This window comes from Balaenoptera ricei, chromosome 5 (assembly GCF_028023285.1).
Source record: "Balaenoptera ricei isolate mBalRic1 chromosome 5, mBalRic1.hap2, whole genome shotgun sequence".
Classification (NCBI taxonomy): domain Eukaryota; kingdom Metazoa; phylum Chordata; class Mammalia; order Artiodactyla; family Balaenopteridae; genus Balaenoptera; species Balaenoptera ricei.
The window spans coordinates 10,432,677-10,452,915 of NC_082643.1; the positions used below are offsets into that span (position 1 = coordinate 10,432,677).

General features: G+C 35.1%; 1 protein-coding gene across 4 annotated transcripts in view; it reads right to left on the bottom strand.

Moving 5' to 3' along the window:
• Window positions 1–20,239, bottom strand: part of SNCA (synuclein alpha) — a 136,624-nt gene that overhangs the window by 112,233 nt on the left and 4,152 nt on the right. For all 4 annotated transcript variants that reach the window (XM_059923899.1, XM_059923900.1, XM_059923897.1 and 1 more), the window contains exons 3-4: window positions 12,644–12,685; window positions 2,576–2,718 (exon numbers count right to left, since the gene is read on the bottom strand). In XM_059923899.1, coding sequence (XP_059779882.1) covers window positions 2,576–2,718; window positions 12,644–12,685 — 185 coding nt within the window. The remainder of the gene's footprint in view (window positions 1–2,575; window positions 2,719–12,643; window positions 12,686–20,239) is intronic.

Genomic DNA, 20,239 nt, shown 5'->3' on the forward strand with positions numbered 1-20,239 from the left:
CAAAGGAATACTACTATCATCGACCATACATTCAAGTATTAGCTGAAGAACTTCACTGGAAGCCCAGTCTAGATTTTCCAGAAGTAGCATCAATTGTCCCAGACAATGTAACTACATGTGATAAAATCTCAATATGTCACAGGTTTTCAGTCCTTCCTTTTTATTGACATTTTAATGATCCATCAAGGTAGGCCTGCTACATAGGATTACATGGAGTAGAAACAATCCAGTGTAGTCTGTCAGCAAATAAAGATACTTTGTTATAGTTTTCAGGATATCTATTCCAAAACATTTTGATGATAATTTTTGGATGGTTGAAGAGCCATGGTTGCTATAGTACACAGATATTTACTGAAGACACAGAAATAAAAGTCACTCTGCTTATCACTGATTTCCTTCCTTCTTTTCCTTCTTAATGTAATAAATATTCCTTAATTGCCTCCTATGTGTCAGGGCACTCTTCTAGACACTTGTGAAATATCAGTGAACAAACTAATCCCTTCTACTTTCGTGGTGCTTACATTTCAGAACAGGAGAAATACAATAAACGATATGCATAAAAATAAGTTAGCTATTATTTTTAAAGGTGATAAATGCTTTGGCCAAAAAAAACAAAAGAAAGAGTAGGGAAATTAGGAATACCAGAGATGAGGAGAATGGTTCCAATTTTAAATAGGTCAGAGTAGGCCTCACTGAGAAGGTGTTGATTAGTGAAGACCTGAGGAGATGAGGGAGTGAGGCAAATGTATACTCTTGGGGAAGAGCTTTCCAGACAGTGGGAAGAGTCAAGGCAAGGGTATGCTTGATGTGTTCAAGGAATAGCAAGGAGGCACTTTGGCAGGGAAAAAGCAAAAATCATTCTGCTGCTAATCATACTACTGACAACGGTTTAATCTCCAAAATATAAAAACAGCTCATACAACTCAAGAACAACAACAAAAAACAAACAACCCAATCAAAAAATGGGCAGAAGACCTTAATAGTCATTTCTCCAAAGAAGATCTATGGCCAGTAGGCACATGAAAAGATGCTCTACATCACTAATTATTAGAGAAATGCAAATCAAAACTATAATGAGGTATCACCTCACACCAGCCAGAATGGCCATCATTAAAAAGTCTACAAATAACAAATGCTGGAGAGGGTGTGGAGAAAAGGGAACCCTCCTACACTGTTGGTGGGAATGTAAGTTGGTGGAGCCACTATGGAAAACAGTGTGGAGGTTCCTCAGAAAACTAAAAATAGAATGACCATGTGATCCACATACCCAGACAAAATTATAATTCAAAAATATTACATGCACCCCTATGTTCATAACAGCACTCTTCACCATAGCCAAAACATGCAAACAACCTAAATGTCCATCAACAGATGAATGGATAAAGAAGATGTGGTACCTATATACAATGGAATACTACTCTGTCATAAAAAAGAACGAAATAATGCCATTTGCAGCAACATGGATGTAACTAGAGATTATCATACTAAGTGAAGTAAGTCAGAAAGAGAAAGACAAATACCATATGATATCACTTATATGTGGAATCTAAAATATGGCACGAATGAACCCATCTACACAACAGAAACAGACTCATAGACATAGAGAACAGACTTGTGGTTGCCGAGGGAGAGGTGGGGAGGGAGAGGGATGCACTAGGAGTCTGGGGTTGGTAAGTGAAAACTATCGCATTAAGAATGGATAAACAACAAGGTCCTACTGTATAGCACAGGGAACTATATCCAATCTCTTGGGATAAACCATAATGGAAAAGAGGATTAAAAAAGAATGTATTTATGGATATAACTGAGTCACTTTGCCGTACAGCAGAGATTGCCACAGCATTGTAAATCAACTACACTTCAGTTAAAAAAAGAATCATTCTGCTGCTGTGGTCAGGAAATTTGTAAAATTTCATCTTCCACTTGACACTTCATTTTCTATTGCTTACTTGTTTAAAATGAAAGTCATAATAACTCTTGAATAATCTTCCTAGAGTCTCACATTTGTCAAGAAAGGCAAAGTCAGAATTCTTCTGAGAATTTAAAAACCACCCCAAAACAAGTATCTCTGGTTGGTAACGTAGTTTAAGTCTCTCAGTTTCCACAGACATATATTTGGCAATGAACTGTTATGTAATAAGCAAATCTGCCCTTTAATAAGAGATGATGTCACTATAAAGAAATCAAGTAAAAGATCTTCATTTTTGAACATTTAGAGATCAGGCACAAAGCATTTGCTATATTCCAACAAAGGGAAATTCCAAGATTCATAGCTAACATAAAAGCACCCATTCTTTCTGAATGTCACTGTTCTTCGGGGCATTTGTTAAACTGTCCATTTCATTAACTTTTTTCCAGAAAATAAAACAATCATGATTATTGTACAATTTTCATGGCATTTATCTGGGTGAATACCTCCAAAAAGAACACACATATAAAGATAGTACATTTTTATGAGGGAAGGTCAGTCAGCCCTCCCACAAGTAAGCATCTTATTCCTGCCTAGCGCCTTGCCTGAAAACTCACCGCGATCCACAAGCTTACATATAAAACAAAAAAATGTACACAGCCATACCTTGCCCAACTGATCCTTTTTGCCAAAGCCAGTGGCAGCTGCAATGCTCCCTGCTCCTTCCACTGTCTTCTGTGCTACTGCCGTCACCCCTGTCACCACTGCCTCTCCAACATTTGTCACTTGCTCTTTGGTCTTCTCAGCCACTGGAATAAATCAAGAATGACAGATTAAGGGATGATGGACCGATCGCCACTTAAAATAATTTCATTTCCACTAGACACCAACTTCTAAAGGCCTCTATTTGCACACGTAGATAACTAAAGAGTCAGAAGAAATAAAAGCTACCGAGATTTCTAAGTGAGCGTGGCGTAGCCAAACATATCAATAGAATCTTTGCTAAGATAGTCTGTTGTAATCATGCAGATATTAAGAGGTGTTTCAAGCTTAATGATCACAAATTTAGAACCATAAGCAATTTCAGTTTGGTTTACTTTTTATTAAGGAAAGTTTACAGAAAGCAATGCTTACAGGGGCAGTTGTATCAAACTTAGCATGAAATTTATTTCTTTATTTCCATTTCAATGCCAATTCTTTGATCTCACTCAGCATGTTTGTTTCATCACACCTTCTAAGTCACAGAACACATATGTGCTCTCACACGTCAGAAATAAACAAGAGTAAGGGAAGATTACGAAGGAACTTTGATCCTTTTATGAAACATCAGGTAGTTGAAACAGAAGGGGTTTTAGTGATGAGATTGATTTTCAACCATTTTAATGGGAACAAAAGAGCTAGACAAAGTATGAAAATGAAATGGTTTGTTGAGCACACTTACAAGTTCTTTTCATTAAAAAAATATAATATGGGGACTTCCCTGGTGGCACAGTGGTTAAGAATACGCCTGCCAATGCAGAGGACACGGGTTCGAGCCCTGGTCCAGGAAGATCCCACATGCCACGGAGCAACTAAGCCCGTGCGCCACAGCTACTGAGCCTGCGTTCTAGAGCCCGCGAGCCACCACTACTGAGCCTACATGCCACAACTACTGAATCCTGTGCGCCTAGAGCCTGTGCTCCACAACAAGAGAACCCACCGCAAATAGAAGCCCATGCACTGCAACGAAGAGTAGCCCCCGCTCACCACAACTAGAGAAAGCCTGCGTGCAGCAACAAAGACCCAACGCAGCCAAAAATAAATAAATAAATAAATTTATTTTAAAAAAAAAATATATATATATAATATGGTGATTCAGTAGGTTTTTAAAAATAAGTTAAAATTTTAAGAGGGTATAAACAGTTTGGGATTAGAATTAGAAGAGATTTAATCTCACATCAAAAATTCTCTAAGACTATATCTGATATAACTGTTGATTTAATCTTTCTATATTACCTCCATACAAATAATAAAGGAAGTTGCAATTAAAAAGTTTGTTTCAATTAAATGAAGAGTTTTATGAAATAGAGGTAAAAGATGAGATTCTGCGCTGTTAACAATTTCAAGGTCAATAGAGAAACAAAACAACCCTTCACCTAAACTTTATAACATTTATACTCATAAAGCCTGGGTCTTGCATTCTTACCTTTATCTATGTAATGTTTGCCATCTTTTCTGAGGAATCCGATGAGTTGCACTATGTTAGCTGTTAAGTGTTATGGGCTAGTCACATGATTACTGTACAGATTTCATGTCACCAGTTGGGAGAGGCCAATGATTAAACAGTAATCGTGTGGACAAAACAACTGGGTTTTGAAAACACTATGTAGGTCAAGGAAGCTGAAGAGGTCTGTAAGGACAAAGAGTCTCACTCCTCAGTCTAGGCAATGTGGGGAAGCAGAAGTGACCCTAGAGTCTAAAACCAGGACGAGTTCACAACAGGTGACATGGTTGATGCCTGCTAACTAGTCACGGCTATTCTCAATGCAAAGTTCAGTTTAAATGCCGGTGAAAAGCTGTACTGGAAATCTCATGTTTTTAAACATTTACAGAATGTTGATGCTTTAAAAATAGTGAATTATGGGCTTTAAGTTTTCATTTTTTTCTTTTCTAAGAACATGAATAGAAAATTTTACTTGAAAATGAACATTTCTTGTTACAAAATCACAAAGACAAATATAAATTTTGATCTTTTTACAGACTCATTTTTCTGCCAGCCACGGAAGTTTATTTTTATAATTCTAGATTTACATACATATACACTTTTTTAATGCACATAAACTGCACAGTAAAATGCACTTTGTACTTCATTATAATTTTATTAGATCTTATCACTGTAAGAATAAGTAAATTAGTTACATTACAAAATGGCAGAGTTTACATACAGCGATGACAGACACATTTTAAAAGATTTCTGTAGGACTTGATTTATCTAGTGGATTATTCACTGACCTTGAACTCCTTTGTTAAAACCCACCTCAAATGTCAACCTCCATGTTAAAAACCTCTCCTCCCAACAAATGTCCTTGTTCCTCCTCCTGTGATCCCATAAAATTTAGGTATATCTTTACTACTGAACTGTTGTTTTGCACAATTGTTCCTTGCCCAGTATGTCTCTCCACCTCCAGCATGCACATACGTGCGTGCGTGTACACACACACACACATATACACACACGAACCCAAAACCCATGTTTACATTTTGTCATTCTGGAGAAGACTCAAAATTTCTGACTTTGTCAACAGTTATCCTTGCAGCGCATCTCCACAGTCTCCGTTAGATGGTAGTATTAGTTGTATTCTTTAATTTTTACCACAGGCTCTGAACCTTGAAACGTGCTTATCTGCTTTCTCAACCACATGGATTCTCCTTCAACTATTAAAATGGAAAGCTGTTACTCTACATAGGCTCCCTTCATACAGCATAGTCTACAACTGTCTGATATCCATTTCTTATAAAAATCATACTTCATAACATCCCATTTACAGAAGGTCCCTAGAGGGCAGTTTATATATATCTTGGATTGCAACTGAGCAAACGTAAGCTGAATACTTGTTTTTTTTAATTTGATGATTAACTTAATTTTTTCTAACATCTTTATTGGAGTATAATTGCTTTACAATGTTGTGTTAGTTTCTGCTGTATAACAAAGTGAATCAGCTATACATATACATATATCCCCATATCTCCTCCCTCTTGAGTCTCCCTCCCTCCCACCCTCCCCATCCCACCCCTCTAGGTGGTCACAGAGCACCAAGCTGATCTCCCTGTGCTATGCGGCTGCTTCCCACTAGCTATCTATTTTACATTTGCTAGTGTATATATGTCAATGCTACTCTCTCACTTCGTCCTAGCTTACCCTTCTCACTCCCCATGTCCTCAAGTCCATTCTTAAGGTCGGCGTCTTTATTTCTGTCCTGCCCCGAGGTTCTTCAGAACCATTTATTCTTTTTAGATTCCATATATATGTGTTAGCATACAGTATTTGTTTTTCTCTTTCTGACTTACTTCACTCTGTATGACAGACTCTAGGTCCCTCCACCTCACTACAAATAACTCAATTTTGTTTCTTTTATGGCTGAATAATATTCCATTGTATATATGTGCCACATCTTCTTTATCCATTCATCTGTTGATGGACACCTAGGTTGCTTCCATGTCCTGCCTATTGTAAATAGTGCTGTAATGAACAATGTGGTACAAGACTCTTTTTGAATTATGGTTTTCTCAGGGTATATGCCCAGTAGTGGGATTGCTGGGTCGTACGGTATTTCTATTTTTAGGTTTTTAAGGAACCTCCATACTGTTCTCCATAGTGGCTGTATCAATTTACATTCCCACCAACAGTGTATGAGGGTTCCCTTTTCTCTACACCCTCTCCAGCATTTATTGTTTCCAGATTTTTTGATCATGGTCATTCTGACCAGTGTGAGGTGATATCACATTGTAGTTTTGATTTGCATTTCTCTAATGATTAGTGATGTTGAGCATCCTTTCATGTGTTTGTTGCCAATCTGTATATCTTCTTTGGAGAAATGTCGATTTAGGTCTTCTGCCCATTTTTGGATTGGGTTGTTTGTTTTTTTGATATTGAGCTGCATGAGCTACCTGTATATTTTGGAGATTAATCCTTTGTCAGTTGTTTCATTTGCAAATATTTTCTCCCATTATGAGGGTTGTCTTTTTGTCTTGTTTATGGTTTCCTTTGCTGTACAAAAGCTTTTAAGTTTCATTAGGTCCCATTTTTATTTTTGTTTTATTTTCATTTCTCTAGGAGGTGGGTCACAAAGGATCTTGCTGTGATTTATGTCATAGAGTGTTCTGCCTATGTTTTCCCCTAAGAATTTTATAGTGTCTGGCCTTACATTTAGGTCTTTAATCCATTTTGAGTTTATTTTTCTGTATGCTGTTAGGGAGTGTTGTAATTTCCTTCTTTTACATGTAGCTGTCCAGTTTTCCCAGCAACACTTATTGAAGAGGCTGTCTTTTCTCCATTGTATATGCTTGCCTCCTTTATCAAGAATAAGGTGACCATATGTGTGTGGGTTTATCTCTGGGTTTTCTATCTTGTTCCATTGATCTGTATTTCTTTTTTTGTGCCAGTACCATACTGTCTTGATTACTGTAGCTTTGTAGTATAGTCAGAAGTCCAGCTCCATTTTTCTTTCTCAAGATTGTTTTGGCTACTTGGGGTCTTTTGTGTTTTCATACAAATTGTGAAATATTTTGTTCTAGTTCTGTGAAAAATTCCATTGGTAGTTTGATAGGGATTGCATTGAATCTGTAGATTGCTTTGGGTAGTAGAGACATTTTCACAATGTTGATTCTTCCAATCCAAGAACATGGTATATGTCTCCATCTGTTTGAATCATTAATTTCTTTCATCAGTGTCTTATAGTTTTCTACATACAGGTCTTTTGTCTCCTTAGGTAGGTTTAATCCTAGGTATTTTGTTCTTTTTGTTGCAATGGTAAATGGGAGTGTTTCCTTAACATCTCTTTCAGATTATTCGTCGTTAGAAAATAGGAATGCAAGAGATTTCTGTGCATTAATTTTGTTTCCTGCTACTTCACCAAATTCATTGATTAGCTCTAGTAGTTTTCTGGTGGCATCTTTAGGATCCTCTATGTATAGTATCATGTCATCTGCAAACAGTGACAGTTTTACTTCTTCTTTTCCAATTTGGATTCCTTTTATTTCTTTTTCTTCTCCAATTGCTGTGGCTAAAACTTCCAAAACTATGTTGAATGATAGTGGTGAGAGTGAGCAACCTTGTCTTGTTCCTGATCTTAGTGGAAATGCTTTCAGTTTTTCACCATTGAGAACGCTGTTGCCTGTGGGTTTGTCATATATGCCCTTTATTATGTTGAGGTAAGTTCTCTCTATGCCTACTTTCTGGAAAGTTTTTATCATAAATGGGTGTTGAATTTTGTCAAAAGCTTTTTCTTCATCTATTGAGGTTATCATATGGTTTTTATCCTTCAATTTGTTAATATGGTGTATCAAATTGATTGATTTGTGTATATTGATGAATCCTTGCATTCCTGGGATAAACCCCACTTGATCATGGTGTATGATCCTTCTAATGTGCTGTTGGATTCTGTTTGCTAGTATTTTGTTGAGGATTTTTGCATCTGTGTTCATCAGTGATATTGGCCTGTAGTTTTCTTTTTTTGTGACAGCTTTGTCTGGTTTTGGTATCAGTGTGATGGTGGCCTCAAAGAATGAGTTTGGCAGTGTTCCTCCCTCTACTATATTTTGGAAGAGTTTGAGATGGATAGATGTTAGCTCTTCTCTAAATGTTTGACAGAATTTGCCTGTGAAACCATCTGGTCCTGGGCTTTTGTTTGTTGGAAGATTTTTAATCACAGTCTCTATTTCATTGCTTGTGATTAGTCTGTTTATATTTTCTATTTCTTCCTGGTTCAGTCTCAGAAGGTTGTGCTTGTCTAAGAATTTGTCCATTTCTTCCAGGTTGTCCATTTTATTGGCATATAGTTGCTTGTAGTAATCTCTCATGATCCTTTGTGTTTCTGCAGTTCAGTTGTTACTTCTCCTTTTTCATTTCTAATTCTACTGGTTTGAGTTTTCTCCCCTTTTTCTTGATGAGTCCAATGGTTTATTAATTTTGTTGATCTTCTTAAAGAACCAGCTTTTAGTGTTATTGATCTTTGCTACTGTTTCCTTCATATCTTTTTCATTTATTTTTGATCTGATCTTTATGATTTCTTTCCTTCTACTAACTTTGGGGTTTTTTTGGTTCTTCTTTCTCTAATTGCTTTAGGTGTAAGGTTAGGTTGTTTATTTGAGATGTTTCTTGTTTCTTGAGGAAGGACTGTATTGCTATAAACTTCCCTCTCAGAACTGCTTCTGCTTCATCCCATAGGTTTTGGGTCATTGTGTTTTCATTGTCATTTGTTTCTAGGTATTTTTTTGCCTTCCTCTTTGATTTCTTCAGTGGTCTCTTGGTTATTTATAGCATATTGTTTAGCCTCCATGTGTTTGTATTTTTTATAGTTTTCTTCCTGTAATTGGTATCTAGTCTCATAGCGTTGTGGTCAGAAAAGATACTTGATACGATTTCAATTTTCTTAAATTTACCAAGGCTTGATTTGTGACCCAAGATATGATCTATCCTGGAGAATGTTCCATGAGCACTTGAGAAGAATGTGTATTCTGCTGTTTTTGGATGGAATGTCCTATAAATATCAATTAAGTCCATCTTGTTTAACGTGTCATTTAAAGCTTGTGTTTCCTTATTTCTTTTCATTTTGGATGATCTGTCCATTGGTGAGAGTGGGGTGTTAAAGTCCCCTACTATGATTGTGTTACTGTCGATTTCCCCTTTTATGGCTGTTAGCATTTGCCTTATGTATTGAGGTGCTCCTATATTGGCTGCATAAATATTTACAACTGTTCTATCTTCTTCTTGGATTGATCCCTTGATCATTATGTAGTGTCCTTCTTGGTCTCTTGTAATAGTCTTTATTTTAAAGTCTATTTTGTCTGATGTGAGAATTGCTACTCCAGCTTTCTTTTGATTTGGCATGGAATATCTTTTTCCATCCCCTCACTTTCAGTCTGTAGGTGTCCCTAGGTCTGAAGTGGGTCTCTTGTAGACAGCATATGTACGTGTCTTGTTTTTGTATCCATTCAGCCAGTCTATGTCTTTTTGTTTGAGCATTTAATCCATTTACATGTAAGGTAGTTTTCAATATGTATGTTCCTGTTACCATTTTCTTATCGTTTTTCGTTTGTTATTGTAGGTCTTTTCCTTCTCTTGTGTTTCCTGTCTAGAGAAGTCCCTTTAGCATTTGCTGTAAAGCTGGTTTGGTGGTGCTGAATTCTCTTAGCTTTTCCTTGTCCGTAAAATTTTAATTTCTCCATTGAATCTGAATGAGATCCCTGCTGGGTAGTCTTGGTTGTAGGTTTTTCCCTTTCATCACTTAAATATGTTCTGCCACTCCCTTCTGGCTTGCAGAGTTTCTGCTGAAAGATCAGATGTTAACCTTATGGGGATTCCCTTTTATGTTATTTGTTGCTTTTCCCTTGCTGCTTTTAATATTTTTTCTTTGTGTTTAATTTTTGATAGTTTGATTAGTATGTGTCTTGGTGTGTTCCTCCTTGGATTTATCCTGTATGGGATTCTCTGCACTTCCTTGACTTGAATGACTATTTGCTTTCCTATATTAGGGAAGTTTTCAACTATAATCTCTTCAAATATTGTCTCAGTCCCTTTCTTTTTCTCTTCTTCTTCTGGGACCCCTGTAGTTCGAATGTTGGTGTGCTTAATGTTGTCCCAGAGGTCTCTGAGACTGTCTTTAATTCTTTTCATTCTTTTTTCTTTATTCTGCTCTGCGGTAGTTATTTCTACTATTTAATCTTCCAGGTCACTTATCCGTTCTTCTGTCACAGTTATTCTACTATTGATTCTTTGTAGAGAATATTTTATTTCATTTATTGTGTTGTTCATCATTGTTTGATCTTTAGTTCATCTAGGTCCTCATTAAACATTTCTTGTATTTTCTCCATTCTATTTCCAAGATTTTGGATCATCTTTACTATCATTACTCTGAATTCTTTTTCAGGTAGACTGCCTATTACCTCTGCATTTGTTTGGTCTGGTGGGTTTTTACTTTGCTCCTTCATCTGCTGCGTATTTCTCTGTGTTCTCGTTTTGCTTAACTTACTGTGTTTGGGGTCTCCTTTTCACACACTACAGGTTCATAGTTCCCATTGTTTTTTGTGTCTGCCCCCCGTGGGTAAGATTGGTTCAGTGGCTTATGTAGGCTACCTGGTGGAGGGGACTGCTGCCTGTGTTCTGGTGGGTTAGGCTGGATCTTGTCTTTCTGGTGGGTAGGACCACATCTGATGGTGTGTTTTGGGGTGTCTGTGAACTTATTATGATTTTAGGCAGCCTCTGTGCTAATGGGTGGGGTTGTGTTCCTGTCTTGCTAGTTGTTTTGCATGGGGTGTCCAGCACTGGAGCCTGCTGGTCACTGAATGGAGCTGGGTCTTAGCATTGAGATGGAGATCTCTGGGAGAGCTCTCACCAATTGATATTACGTGGGGCCAGGAGGTCTCTGGTGGACCAATGTCCTGAACTCGGCTCTCCCACCTCAGAGGCTCAGGCCTGACACCAGGCCAGAGCACTAAGACTCTGTCAGCCAGACGGCTCAGAAGAAAAGGGAGGGAAAAAAAAGAAAGAAAGAAAAAAAATAAAATAAAATAAAATGAAGTTATTAAAATAAAATATAAAACATTATTAAAATTTTTTAAAAAGTAAAAAAAAAAGAAAGAGAGAAACCATACCAATAAACAAATCCACCAATGATAACAAGCGCTAAAAACTATACTAAGATAAACATAAAAATCAAAAACTAGTCAGTAGCATACAGCAAACCCCAAGTCTACATTTGCTCCCAAAGTCCACAGCCTCAATTTTGGGAATCCTAACCACAAGGCCACCAGGGAACTCCCTGTTTTAATTTTATACCCTAATTTTTTATCAAAAATATGTATAAAATAGTCATATAAATACTTTTCTCCACTAGCTGCAAAAATGTAGCTCAAGATAGATCCACTATAAAGTGATAGTAAGTAACACCTAGATAATATATACTATTTGCCTTCAGTATTCTATGTATTTATATATATTCATTCTTTTACAGATGAGGAAACTGAATCACATAGAGGTTATGAATCTTGCAGAAAAATCACACAGCTAGTAAGGGGTAAGCAGAAATTCAAACTAAAGAGGTCTTGCTCCAGTGTTTATGGCCTTAACCACAATACTGTATTAATATTCCCGTTTGATTTTCCCAATTTCTATTTTATAATTTATCAATAGGAGCATGTTATTTTTCTGAAGCCTTGTTATGTTTACTGTTTTCTGATGATATGAATTATATTTCTGATTATATCTCTTGTTTTACCACACCTGTCAGAAAGCTTGGAGTACGTACAAAATGAAACTCAATCACAGCAAGTCTGTGGGCTTTTAAAGTTGTTAAATTGTGATTTTTCCCTTGATTTTCCTATTTCTATCATTATCCTCCTCCTCTTCCTCATTATCACCACCATAATTTTCATAATTTTTGCTATTCATTTATTGTAATCTTCTTACAGACTTATTCAAAATCTTGGTGAAATTAGGCCAAACAGAGATAAATACAATAAGTAATTTACTGATCATCCCAAGGGTGTTTCCTAAAATGTCTTCTGAATCATCAAGGAAATGTTATAATTCGTATATTGTAGTGTCAGAATATTTCATTATACACTACAGAAAATTTTAATTCATTCCTTGAAAATGGCAATCCTTATATGATATTTATGCTATCGGTCTGCCAAGAACACTAAGTTGGTCTGAATACTCAAATCTACACTACTATAAATTAAACAATTAAACTGGTTAATTCAGTCATCATTCTTGACAGTTACACACATTGTGCTTTATTTATTTACAACAAATACTTAAACTATTTAAAAATATTTAATAAAGAATCAAGATTTTAAAAAAAGATTAAAGAAAAAAAAAAGAATCAAGATTAAACAAAGCTGATGTTCCCTAGAATGCTCCTCTCTGGGCAGAGTGGTTATTTACAATTACATTCTGAATGATCAGTGCTAGGGCTATACTGCTTACTAGATATTTTCAATATCATCCCTGGATATAAGCTCCACGAAGCTTACCTGTTGTCACACCATGAACCACTCCTTCCTTAGTTTTGGATCCTATAAAAACAAACAAATTGAAACCATAAGTCTCAAAGTCGCCTTTACTGCTAATGAGCTACTTTGAAATACATCTAATGGAAAAACAGTATCTCAATCTTCAGAAGCCCATGTGTTAAGATATCCTCAGGGGGGCAAAAAATCTAAAACAAAGAAATCCAGCAATCACTACAACAAGTAGAAGAAAGCAAAGCTAACAGGATACTTTCCGATTATGATTTTAGCACACACTGATGACTTTTCAACCCGTGTCCCACTTCACACATCAACTTACAGAAGGGGAAAAAAATGGTGAGATAACACTGGGGCTGGGTGGGAAGGTGATTTTGGATTCAGAACTGCAGAAGCTCTACCAAAGTACAATACAAAAGAGAGATTAGGTAACCCATGAAACATAAACAGATGGGGGAGGGAGAGGAGGAATTCACATTTGTTGAACACCTATTATGTAAAAGGTATTTTACATCTCATCTCATTTAAGTTTTGTAATACCCATTTCATATCATGCCCATTTTATTCCATATGCAGCAATTACAAATTAAAGTTAAATGATTTGCCTAAAATCACATAGGTAGTAACTGGCTACAACCACATTCAAATTAAGGGCTCTATGACCCTAAGCCCATATTTTCTACGAAGCCAGGCAAACCTTTAGAAGGAATGCAGTATTTTATCATTCAAGTATGATTAATGCCAGCTTCAAGAAGTGGCAAGATAGGAATTTTCCCCAACTCTTGACCATTACTAAGCTTTTACACAAGTAATTTATTAATATGTGTCATTATAACTAAGTTTGTGAACAATTTTATTCATAAGCCCTTTAATGTTGGATTTTTTAGTGTAATTGATACCAGCTTTTTCACAAAATGTTTTTGAAGAAAATAACAACAAAATGAAGATTCATTTGAAAACTACCCTATAAGTCAAATAAAGTAGTTCTATTAGACAGAGAAGAATGTAAGGAAATTAGGACATAATAACTTGGAAATGATTTAAACCTATATTTGGATATTAAGATAGTCACCAATCTTCAGTTTAAAAATGCACTGACTTATAAACCCTTACTGAGTATACTAGAAATAACTGTAAACACATTTTACAACAGGAAAAAAGGGTAAGAGAGCCTCAGTTCCTTATCAAATAAAAATCCTTACCAATAAAATTAATATATAAGATTAATTAAATAATCTCTAAGAAGCTGGTTCTTAAACTGGAGAGTGCAGCAGAATCAATTAAGTGGAAGCAAGGTTAAAAAATGTTGACTATTGAGTCAGAGTTTCAATATTCAGTAAATATCAGGTACAGATATTTGCATTTTTAATAATCCTCATGATCTAATGCAGGTAATACACGGATCAAATTTGAGAAACACTGGTCTGAGGCAGTTTCTAGTTCCAAATTTATTTAGAAGTACATATCAATGATATAAATAATATGATGAGCAATAAGATGATTTAAATAAATATACATGATCATATTGAAAATTTTCATTGAATTTTTTAATAAAAATATATAAATAAGGCATTAAGTATAACTTGCATGCATTATATTTAAACTTGCACTGTACAAAACAGTCCAGCTAAGTTTCTACATTTAATAAAGCAATTTAAGTATATTTAAGAACTTCCAATTTGAATGTATTTAAGGACCTCTAATAAATATACAGCATAAAATGAAATACAGCCTTGTAGTTAAGAAAGTGAGCTCTGGATTCTGATTTTCTGGATTTAAATCTTCACTTCGCTACATAATAAACAAATACACATCACACGATCAACATGAAGATCAAAGCAAATAATACATGTACAGGTCTTAAAACAGTGTTTAGTACACAGTACTTAGTAAGTGATAATTGTTATTATTTTTCTTATATAATATTTGTAAAGAGATTTTCAGTTTAAAACACAGGACAAATCACCATATCATAAACTCATATAAATGAAATTGTGCAGTTGTTAAATATGTTAAAGGTTACAGGATAGTATTTTACATATATGCAATATGAAGTGTGTGTGTGTGTATTTTTCAGGCAATGATCACTTTGCATAGTATTGTGGAATCATAAAATGACTGCACACAAGCTGAGGTGAAGCTATAGAAAGTGATCTTAATAATCAATGAGGAAAATTCTGATTAATCAGTGATAGAAATGACTGTTGTTCCATGACCTTTAAAATTTTCTGTCAAAACATTAAAAATTCTTCTAGTCATTTAAAAATGTACAGGGAAATTAAAAACTAAGTAAAGTAATATTTATTTTGTGTACTGTAATTTAAAACATTGAAAAGTGTTTTATTTCTCTGTAAAAAACTTATGAGTGGTTTAAACAGTGCTTGTCTTCTCCCCATTGTATAACTTTCAATATTGAGCTGAGGATCTTTTCTAGGTCTTAGAAAATTGTCACACTCCTTCATAAGTTTGGGTCAGTTTCCAAAATCTTAGCTTTTGCATTTTTAATGTCATGATGTATCTCTGATGGTTTCTTTCATGTGAGGTGTTTATATGGCACCACTTCCTCTGGGACAGCTTCAGCCTACTCATCACAAACACATTTTCCATTTATGTTGATACCTTCACCTTCGAGAAGTTCCTCTGGCTGCATATCAAGAGTCTCCTGAATGGCAGCAGTATCCACATTCTCGCAGTCAGCTATTTCTTCTATAAATACATTTATGTCTGATTCAAATTTTACTTTCAGCATTTTTCACTTCATTTCTTTGCTGACATTCACTCCTTTGGTCAATTTCCTCTTCCAATTATGCATTTTTGTAAAATATCATCTGTGTTTATCATTGGGAGGCAAGGAGGTAACATACCTATGGGCTTTGCTGTCTGTACGAACTGAATAACAGATCATACAGCCACTGTATGTTACAGCAGACTGATCACAAATAAACTTTGAAAGAAGTCATGTGATTTGGCCATGGATCATAATGAGTTTCTGTTACTTATGTAGTGATTGTGGGCTAAAGAGCTAGGAGCAAAGTTTGTACTTTATGTAATAACTCACAGTTTATGTATTGCGGTGATAGAAATTTGAACTGTATTGTTAGGGACTGGTTTTATTTAACTGATTGTGGTAACTGAAGTTCATGTATACTGGAACTATGCAAAGTGAGAAAAACCTGTATTTAAGAGAATATTTCTTATCACTACCCACCTGCCACTCCTTGAACCCCTTATTTCAAAAACTGACTAGTAAAAAGAAATTTTTAACAGTTGGCCTGTGGTCTTTCCTCTCTACCTCAGTTATAACTGATAATTTGATCTTTGGCTAAATCATGGAATGTATCCTGAATTAAAGATACGTGAAAGTCTTGATGAGGTTGCTTTGCATCAAACCAATCACCTTTTTTGGCTGTCATAATTCTTCATTAGTATATGTCATTGATGATTAACCTTTAATTGATGAGTAATCTGTAATTGAAAAGATATAGTTACAAAATAGGTGCCAAGTGGCTATGTGACTATTAACATGGATAGATAGATAGATAGATAGATAGGTAGATCTCATAATAGATATAGCTGAAGGGACACTAGATCTGATGGCTTCCCTGAGCTGAGGTGGCCCACACCCATTCCCCTCTTGTCTGTCAGGACTTCACAAAGCTACAGAGTGGAGAAGGTCAGAAGTAATGCCTAATCTTTGCAAGGACTCAGTTATGTTATTGGGCATGTTATGTTGACTATCTGATTATGGTGGAGGTGAAGCATATTGTGACTTGGGAGTTTGATATCAATCCACAGTCTCGACAACTGCTACTTACTGAGCAGAATGTCATTGGAAGTGTTTTGAAGATCGTTTTCTTGCCTTTACTGTTGCAATACTTGACATTATATAAAAAGAACTACTTTTTTTTTTTTTGCTTTTGAATTTGACTCTCAATTTATAATTTCTAAGCTATTTGATTGAGATATTTTTTGTCCATTAAATTGAAGTAGGTTGATTGAAAATTTATGTACAAAGATATCACAAAAGGAGAAAAAAATCACAAAAATAACACTGATTCTTATGGTGATTCTTCAATTAGTTAAAAGATAGTTGTCAAAAGTATAATATTGTAAAGGAATGAGGTTACTTTTCTCATGAGGCTTAAGAAAACCGTGTGCCAAACTTCTTCAGGCAAAAGTGAAATTAGAAAAATTTCCTTAGGCATTTCTAATCTTTCAAGCTAGTTATTGATAATAGTTCTTGTAATGAAGGATGAAATGATAGAAAGAAAACATATTGACAAAGTAATTATTCTGTTAGAGAGTTTATTTGACAGTAATAACCATGGCTCCTATATATAAAAGTGTGCTTTACAAAAATTCTCAATGAAATATTAACAAATCAAACCCAACAACGTATAAAAAGAATTATATACCACAGTCAAGTGGGATGTATCATAGGTATGAAAGGCTGGTTCAGCGTCTGAAAGTCAATTAAGTAATTCATCACATCAGCAGGCTCAAAAAGACAAATCACATGATCACATTAATAGATGCAGAAAGAGCATTTGACAAAATCCAACACTTATTTGTGATTAAAAAAAACACCAGTAAACTAGAAATAGTGGGGAACATTCTCAACTTGATAAAGAATATCTACCAAAAAATCTACAGCTAACATCATATTTCATGGTGAGACACTAGAAGACACTTTCCTACTAAGACCAAGAACAAAGCAAGAATATCCCCTTTCACCACTTCTTTCAACATCGTACAGGAAGACCTAGCTAATGCAATAAAACAAGGAAATATAAGGTATCAGATTGGGAAAGAAGAAATAAAACTGCCAAGAATCAACAAAAAAATCTCCTGGAGCTAATACGTTACTACAGAAAGGTTGCAGGATACAAGGTTAAAAAGTCAATCACCTTCCTATCTACCAGTAATGAACAAGTAGAATTTGAAATTAAAAACACAATACCATTTAACATTAGCACCAAAAAAAATAAAACGCCTGCATATAAATTTAACAGAATATATACAAGATCTATATGAGAAAAACTACAACGCTCTGATAACAAAATCAAAGAACTATATAAATGGAGAGCTAGCTATTCCATGTTCATGGATAAAAGATGCAATATTATCAAGATGTCAGCTCTTCCCAACTTGATTTATAGTTCAATGTAATCTTATTCAAAATGCCAGCAAGTTATTTTGTGAATGTTGACAAACTGATTCTAAAGTTTGTGTGGAGAGGCAAAAGGTCAAAAATAGCCAAAATGGTATTGAAGAAGAACAAAATTAGAGGACTGACATTACCAAACTTCAAGACTTACTATAAAGCTACAGTAATCAAGACAACGTGATATTGGTAAAAGAATAAACAAATAGATCAAGGGAGCAGAGAAGAGAGCCCAGAAATACACCGACATAAATATAATCAATGGAGTTTTCACAAAGGAAAAAAGGCAATAAAATGGAGCAAAGACAGTCTTTTAAACAAACGGTGCTAGAACAACTGGACATCTACATGCAAAAAATAATTCTATACACCAACTTTACACCCTTCACAAACAAAAAACCCAGTATAGATCACAGCCTTAAATGTAAAATGTGAAACTATAAAACTCCTAGAAGATCACATAGGAAAAAAATCTACATCACCTTGAGTATGGCAATGACATTTTAGCTATAACACCAAAGACACGCTTCATGAAATAAATCATTAATAAGCTGGAACTCATTGAAATTAAAAACTTCTGTGAAAGACAATGTCAAGAGAATGAGAAAACAGTCTACAGACAGGAAAATATTCATGAAAGATATATCTGAAAAAGAACTGTTATCCAAAATAGACAAAGAACTCTTAAAGATCAACAAGAAAGCAAATAACCTGATTAAAAAATGGGCCAAAGATCTTAACAGACACCTCATCAAACAAGATGTGCAGATGGCAGAGGAGCATTTGAAAAGATGCTCCACGTCCTATGTCATCAGGGAAATGCGAACTAAAATAACAATAAGATGCCGCTACACACGTATTAGCATGGCCAAAATCCAGAACGCTGACAACATCAAATATTGCTGGGCAAGTAGAGCAACAGGAACTGTCATTAATTGCTGGTGGGCATGCAAAACGGTGCAGCCCCTGCAGAAGACAGTTTGATGGTTTCTTTAAAAACTAAACATATTTTTACCATATGACCTAGCAACTGTGCTCCTTGGTATTTACCCAAAGGAGCTGAAAAGTTAGGTCCACACAAAAACCTGCGCAGCAGATTTATTCATAATTGCCAAAACTTGGAAGCAACCAGATGTCCTTCAGAAGGTGAATGGATAGACAAACTGTGATACATTGAGACAATAGAATATTATTTGGCACTAAAAAAAAAATGAGCCATTAAAAGACATGGAAGAACTTTAAATGCATACTATTAAGTGAAAGAAGCCAATCTGAACAGACTACATAATATATGATTCCAATGATATGACATTTTGGAAAAGGCAAAACTATGGAAAGAAAAAGATCAGTGGTTGCCTGGGGCTGGGGGACACTGAAAATATTCTATAAGATATTATAATGATGAATACATATCATGATACATTTGTCCAAACTCACAGAATATACTATACCAAGAGCAAACCCGAATGGAAACTATGGACTTTGGATGATTATGATGTGTCAGTGTAGGTCCATCAGCTGTAACAAATGTACCATCTAGTGAAGGATGTTGGTAATGGGAGAGGCTATGAAAGTATGGGGGGAGGGGGTACATGGGAAACCTCTGTATCTTCACCTCAATTTCTCTGTTAACTTCAAAACTGCTATAAAAAATAAAGTCTTTAATTTTTTAAAAGTATGTGTTATTATTCATATGTTCTGCTTTATTATGACATTCTCGCAAAAACTCTGCAAGGTAGTTGTATTTATCCAAATCATATTTTTACAAATGAGGAAAGTGATGCTCAGATATGTTAAGTTACTTCCCCAGTATCCTAGGGGTAATAAGTGGTGTAGCCTGGAGTGGAATTTAAGTTTGACGTCAAATCTATGTTTTTTTCTCCTTTATCAGGAGTCAGCAAACTACAGCCTATGAGCCAAATAAGCTCCCCAGCTGTTTTAGTAAGTAACGTTTTATTGGAACATAGCAACCCTAATTATTGTCTCTGGCTGCTTTCACACTATAAGAGCAAAGTTGAGCAGATGAAACATATATCATAGCCTAAAATATTCACTATCTACCCCTTTAAGGAAAAAGCTTGCCAACACCTGAACTATATTACTATGTCTTCACATGGTCACTCTTCATCCTGAATCCTGTCTTTGTATTCAACTTTTAATTGACTTTAAAACATAACTGATAAACAGTTTATAGAATGCACCATGTGTTAAATACCAAAATAAACATTGAAGATGATTTTTAAAAAACACGTGTCACATAAACAAATTAAAACTTCATATAATAATCTCAGAACAAATAACAGAATTAATCTCTAAAAAGTAAAATAATTTTATTTGCCCAAACTCATAGTTGACAATGAAAACAAATACAACGCTTTCCAGATGATAATCCTGCTTATTACCTGGAAAACTGCAATGTATTAATTTAATAGTCAGTA